Raw genomic sequence first — 2,560 nt, forward strand, 5'->3', positions numbered from 1 at the left:
TTATTGGATGACTAGATAAGTCATTTTAATTTAATTGAGAATTTGTTCATTAAAATCGATCAATATTATTGAGAACAATCAAATAAAATTTAAGATAAAAATTATTTCAAGAGTAATAAAATAAATATATCTTCTATTATATTACAAAAACAAAGTAGTAGAGAAAAATATTAAATAAAGTAATATGCTAATAAAAATTTCTATTAATAATATAATAATACTAAATATTGGATGATATAATAAAGAAAAATACATAACAAAAAAGTTAGTCGCTACCTTTATAAGCCCCTTTAGTTTAATAGAGATTTTATTCATTAAAATTTAGATAATATTATTAAGAAAAACAGAATAACATTTAAAGTAAAAAAATATTTCAACAGTAATAAATTATATATCTTCTCTTATATTACAAAAAGAAAGCGAGCAGAAAAAAATAGTAAACAAAATAATATACTAATAAAAATTTCTATTAATAATGTAATAATACTAAACATTGAATAATATAATAAAGAAAAATATAGAAAAAAAAGTTATTCACTGACTATATAAGTACTTTTAATTTAATAGAGATTTTATTATTGGGTATATCGTATTGACAAATAAGATGACAATTAAAATTTATTAAAACAATCCGATCTAATAGAATCAAATAAGCCCAATCATACTTTAATTTAATTAATATTTTTTTTAATATTAACCGCGCGCAACGCAAGTACGACTACTAGTTACCACTAGAAATGAGCAGAGAAGCATTAAATAGTTGTATAGTTAAACACGAAATGCTCATATAGACATATAGTCGTTGGCACGGGCTTTGCCGGGCCTAACCGCACTAATTGTATAAGAAACTAGAAAGTGACAGATTTAGAGATTTTTCTTTTGGTCGAAACAATATCTCTATTTCTACTGGAATGAAAATTTTCTACACTTTCGTTAAACGATAAAAATAAATTTCTTAACTTTACATAACTAGCATGGCAAAATTGGCATGTAATCTGTAATACTCAAAAACCATGTCTATATACCTTTGTCTCTTTCGAAATTTTGTAGTCCGTAAATTAAGCCGTAAACTTAAAAAATAATCGTCAAAGTTAGTTTCAAGATTTGATTTTCTTACCATATATAATACTCCAAATAAGTCATTTATGTAATAATTCAAAACCAAACAAAATGACACAAATTAAAACCAGACAAATATCTTTTTTTGGTTTCCCGTCTGGTGTCCGGTATTTGCATTGGAGCCCGATTATATTCGAATTCGTACCGAGAAGAGCCCCATTCGGGTACTGTTCCCTGCCAAGAATTTTTCCATACCCAAAGCTCGAAACCTCTGATTATCTGATTAAGGGAGGAACAACCATCATACACTGCACCGAAACCAAACAGATATCACTCACCCCATTTTCATGCTAGCATGTTTATTTTTATTACTATTTGAAAAGAAAAAAAAAAAGAAAAAAAAGAGAGAAGAAAGGATCAGTTATAGCCTCCATTGACACGAATGACTTGTCCATTAACCCATTCAGAAGCATCACCTGCCAAAAACCCAACAACCGGCGCAACATCCTCCGTCTGTCCAAGTCTTCCATTTGGACATTCATCAATTACCCTCTTTATCATCTCCTCTGTTCTCCCATTGTAAAACATATCCGTTGCTATGGGTCCCGGCGCCACGCAATTCGCCGTTATTCCAGTCCCTTTCAGCTCCTTCGCCAGTATCTTTACCATCGCTTCCACCGCCGCCTTCGACGCCGTGTAAGCCCCGTACCCAGGCTTGAACGCCGCCGCTAACGATGTCGTTAAGCATATTATCCTCCCCCCTCCGCCGCGCTTGATTCTGCTCGCCCCTTCCTTGCAGCATATGAAAGCCCCACGTGCGTTCACTTCGAAGGTCCTGTCGAAGTCCTCCACCGTTGTGTTTAGGATTGATGGGTATTTAGCGTCGAGCACGGCGGCGGAGTTGACTAAGATGTTGACCGGCGATTGAAAAGCCGATTCTGCAGCGTCGAAGAGGGATTTGACTTGATCTGGGTCAGAGATGTTGGCTTTGACGGCGATAGCACGTAAGGAGGAATTGGAGATGGAATTGATTTGGGATACGACGTCGTCGGCTTTTGTGGAGTTGGAGGAATAGTTGATGACGAGCTTAGCACCCAGAGATGCTAAATGAAGGGCGATGGCTTTGCCGATGCCACGAGAAGAGCCGGTAACGATGGCTACTCGATCTTGGAGTGGCAAGTTTTGGCCTTGGCTTGATTGCTGAGCAATATCGACGTTTACTTCCGCCATGACTCTGAGGAGTGAGGAATAGGAAGATTACATGAATGAATATAATTATATAGACAGTGAAGTGAAGAGAGGGAGGAATCGGTTGCTTTCACTCTTTCAGAAAACCCCTTTAAGAACAAGTGGTCTTCATTTTTTAAGGAAAAAAAAGTATAATGAAAATAAATAAGTAAAAACTGTTTGAATCCAAAATTAAAAATTTATCCTTAACTTAGGGAAGTAATCTTAGTCTTCTATTTTTTTTTTTTAGCTCTGCTGATTGATTTAGATTCAC

The 2,560-nt window shown here is 34.7% G+C and overlaps 1 protein-coding gene across 2 annotated transcripts; it reads right to left on the reverse strand.

Moving 5' to 3' along the window:
- Window positions 1–1,091: 1,091 nt before the first annotated feature.
- On the reverse strand, window positions 1,092–2,352 carry LOC104228153 (NADPH-dependent aldehyde reductase-like protein, chloroplastic). Of its 2 annotated transcripts, XM_070170727.1 has the most exons (2): window positions 1,536–2,352; window positions 1,092–1,367 (listed from the first exon to the last, which is right to left on the reverse strand). In XM_070170727.1, exons 1-2 carry the CDS (start codon window positions 2,287–2,289, stop codon window positions 1,156–1,158), a joined length of 966 nt encoding a protein of 321 aa, XP_070026828.1. In that variant the 5' UTR covers window positions 2,290–2,352; the 3' UTR covers window positions 1,092–1,155. The 2 variants fall into 2 exon arrangements, with proteins under 2 accessions (XP_070026828.1, XP_009778862.1); XM_009780560.2 differs by having other exon boundaries at window positions 1,318–2,346.
- Between the last annotated feature and the right edge of the window lie 208 nt (window positions 2,353–2,560).

The sequence above is a fragment of the Nicotiana sylvestris genome, chromosome 3, assembly GCF_000393655.2.
Source record: "Nicotiana sylvestris chromosome 3, ASM39365v2, whole genome shotgun sequence".
NCBI classification, from domain to species: Eukaryota; Viridiplantae; Streptophyta; class Magnoliopsida; order Solanales; family Solanaceae; genus Nicotiana; species Nicotiana sylvestris.